This window comes from Penaeus vannamei, chromosome 34 (assembly GCF_042767895.1).
Source record: "Penaeus vannamei isolate JL-2024 chromosome 34, ASM4276789v1, whole genome shotgun sequence".
NCBI lineage: Eukaryota > Metazoa > Arthropoda > Malacostraca > Decapoda > Penaeidae > Penaeus > Penaeus vannamei.
Genome location: NC_091582.1, coordinates 22532178 through 22534432, shown reverse-complemented (window position 1 = coordinate 22534432; position 2255 = coordinate 22532178). Strand labels below are relative to the sequence as shown.

At 40.0% G+C, this 2255-nt stretch overlaps 1 protein-coding gene across 1 annotated transcript; it reads left to right on the top strand.

The window, feature by feature from the left end:
• The first annotated feature begins 479 nt into the window (after positions 1-479).
• Positions 480-2004, top strand: LOC113818319 (prismalin-14). Its single transcript, XM_070113348.1, has 3 exons — positions 480-615; positions 1260-1545; positions 1840-2004. The coding sequence occupies exons 1-2, from the start codon at positions 613-615 to the stop codon at positions 1497-1499; spliced, it is 243 nt and encodes an 80-aa protein (XP_069969449.1). The 5' UTR covers positions 480-612; the 3' UTR covers positions 1500-1545; positions 1840-2004.
• Positions 2005-2255: the final 251 nt, after the last annotated feature.

The window sequence follows — 2255 nt, the reverse complement described above, 5'->3', positions numbered from 1 at the left end:
ATACATATATATATATACATATATATATATATTTGTATATATGTATATATTTATACATATACATATATCTATCCATCTATATATGTATGTATATACATTATATATGTGTATTCGACACACACACACACACACACACACACACACACACACACACACACACACACACACACACACACATATATATATATGTTTATACACACACACGCACACAAATACACATACATATATACACATTTATGCACATATTAATTTATTTAACTATTTAATTTCTACATTAATTGATGTCTTTATTAATATAACTGATTTATCCTATTTTCCCTGAGTGTATGGAGGTATATGTAGAAATATGGAGAAAAAACAGCTTCCCTTTATATAACCTCTCATCTTAACCAATCTACCAACTACCCTCTGCATCAGACCTCACTCAAGCAGTAGCATTACCATGCGATGGGGTTCTAGGCGGAAAGCCCCCAAAAAAGTTGTTCAAGGACGAGGGTTCCCCGCTTTACCCCACGGCTGAGGAGGCGCTCGGCATAGTATATAAAGAGCTGCATCGGCGCACCCCATTGAGTCTACTCTTTGCGTTGTGACAGTCTGCGCGACCTTCTCACTATGGTAAAGTATTAATACTGTTCTTGTGTGACTCTTCTAAGTCCTGATTGCACTTTTTAAGTCCTTTGCGAGCATTCTAGCGGCAGTTTGGTCGAAAATTTCGGTCGTACATGAACTGGTGTATTTCGTTAGTTAAAACAAATAAGTAATTGCACCCAAACCCATTGTTTACACTACACACACACACGCACACAAACTATTAATTCGACCCCATTTTACAAAGCAAACATACAAACAGTTATTCACATACACCAAATTAGCATCTCACCACCTGTTTGCGAAAAACAACAAGGACAACGAGCCACACAAATACAAAACAAGCAATTCGTCCCCTGTTTGCAAAAAAAGAAAGAACGAAAGAATGTAAAACGAACCACGCACAAAAACAAAACTAGAATACCAACCTCATTTACATAAAAAAAAGAAAAAAAATAATAATAATAAAATAAATAAATAAACAAAATAATAAAATAAATAATAAAATAAAAAATAAATAAATTCATAAAAAGTATCATAAAAAAATATCACTCCTCGTTAAAAAAAAATATATAGATATAAATAAAAATAAAAATAATGATAAGAGTCAAAGAGCATTATTCATCTCCCAGCCCCTTTCCCTGTCACCTAACGCCCCGCTCCATCGCCAGATCGCTCGTAGCATCACTCTGGCCCTGATGGTGGTCGTGGCCCTGTCTGCCTTGGCACTGGCCATTCCCGCACCCGAGGCCGAGGCCGACGCCAAGGCCAACAGGAGATTCTTCTTCGGACATGGATTGGGTGGATTCGGCGGCGGCTTCGGTGGATTTGGTGGATATGGAGGATATGGAGGATACGGACATGGATACGGCTTTGGATACAGGCCCTATGGATTTGGACACTTTGGCTAAGGACAGAAGCTGAGGATTCGGACGATCCTTCTCAACTCCTTCCCCGGTGAGTCTCGCGATGCCCTTGGCGACGAAGTGGTGTCTCAGTCTGTCTGTCATGTTTTATTTTGTTTCTCTCTCTCTCTCTCTCTCCCCTTATCCCTCCTCTTTCTCTATCTTCCTCTCCATCTTTCCTTATCCCTCCTCTCTCTTTCTCTCCTTTTCTCTCTCCCTGTCTCTCTGTCCGTCCGTCCGCCTATCTATCTGTTTCTCTCACCCTCACTTTACCCCCTCTCTCCCCGTATCTCTTCCGTTCTTACGAAAATGTACGATTCGCAACTAATGACGCTGTTCTCCACAGGATGCTGACCGCTGGCAGGGCTGCGCAGATCGTCACCAAACCTCTGCTTCTGCCTTGACAACCTGCCAACCTGGGAAGGAAATGAAACTCTGCCTTTGGTTACTATCTTCGTTCGACTTTACCTGTTCACTAAGAATGGTTCAATAAATTGGTGTTTGCCTTGAAGATTCCGTTTTATTGAATCCAATAAAACATTATAAAACCATTATAAACCAGGGGTTCTCAACCGGGGGGCCATGGAGCAATATGAATATTATGACTTCAATTTAAACTGAATTTTGTCTCACCTATAGTAGCAACACATATTAATAAATTGGATTATTTCCATCAAGGGTTCTTGTCCTATAGCTATTGACACCATTACACTATTCCTAATAAGTAACTGAATCTGAAAAGATGACAGGCACTGAATGGGG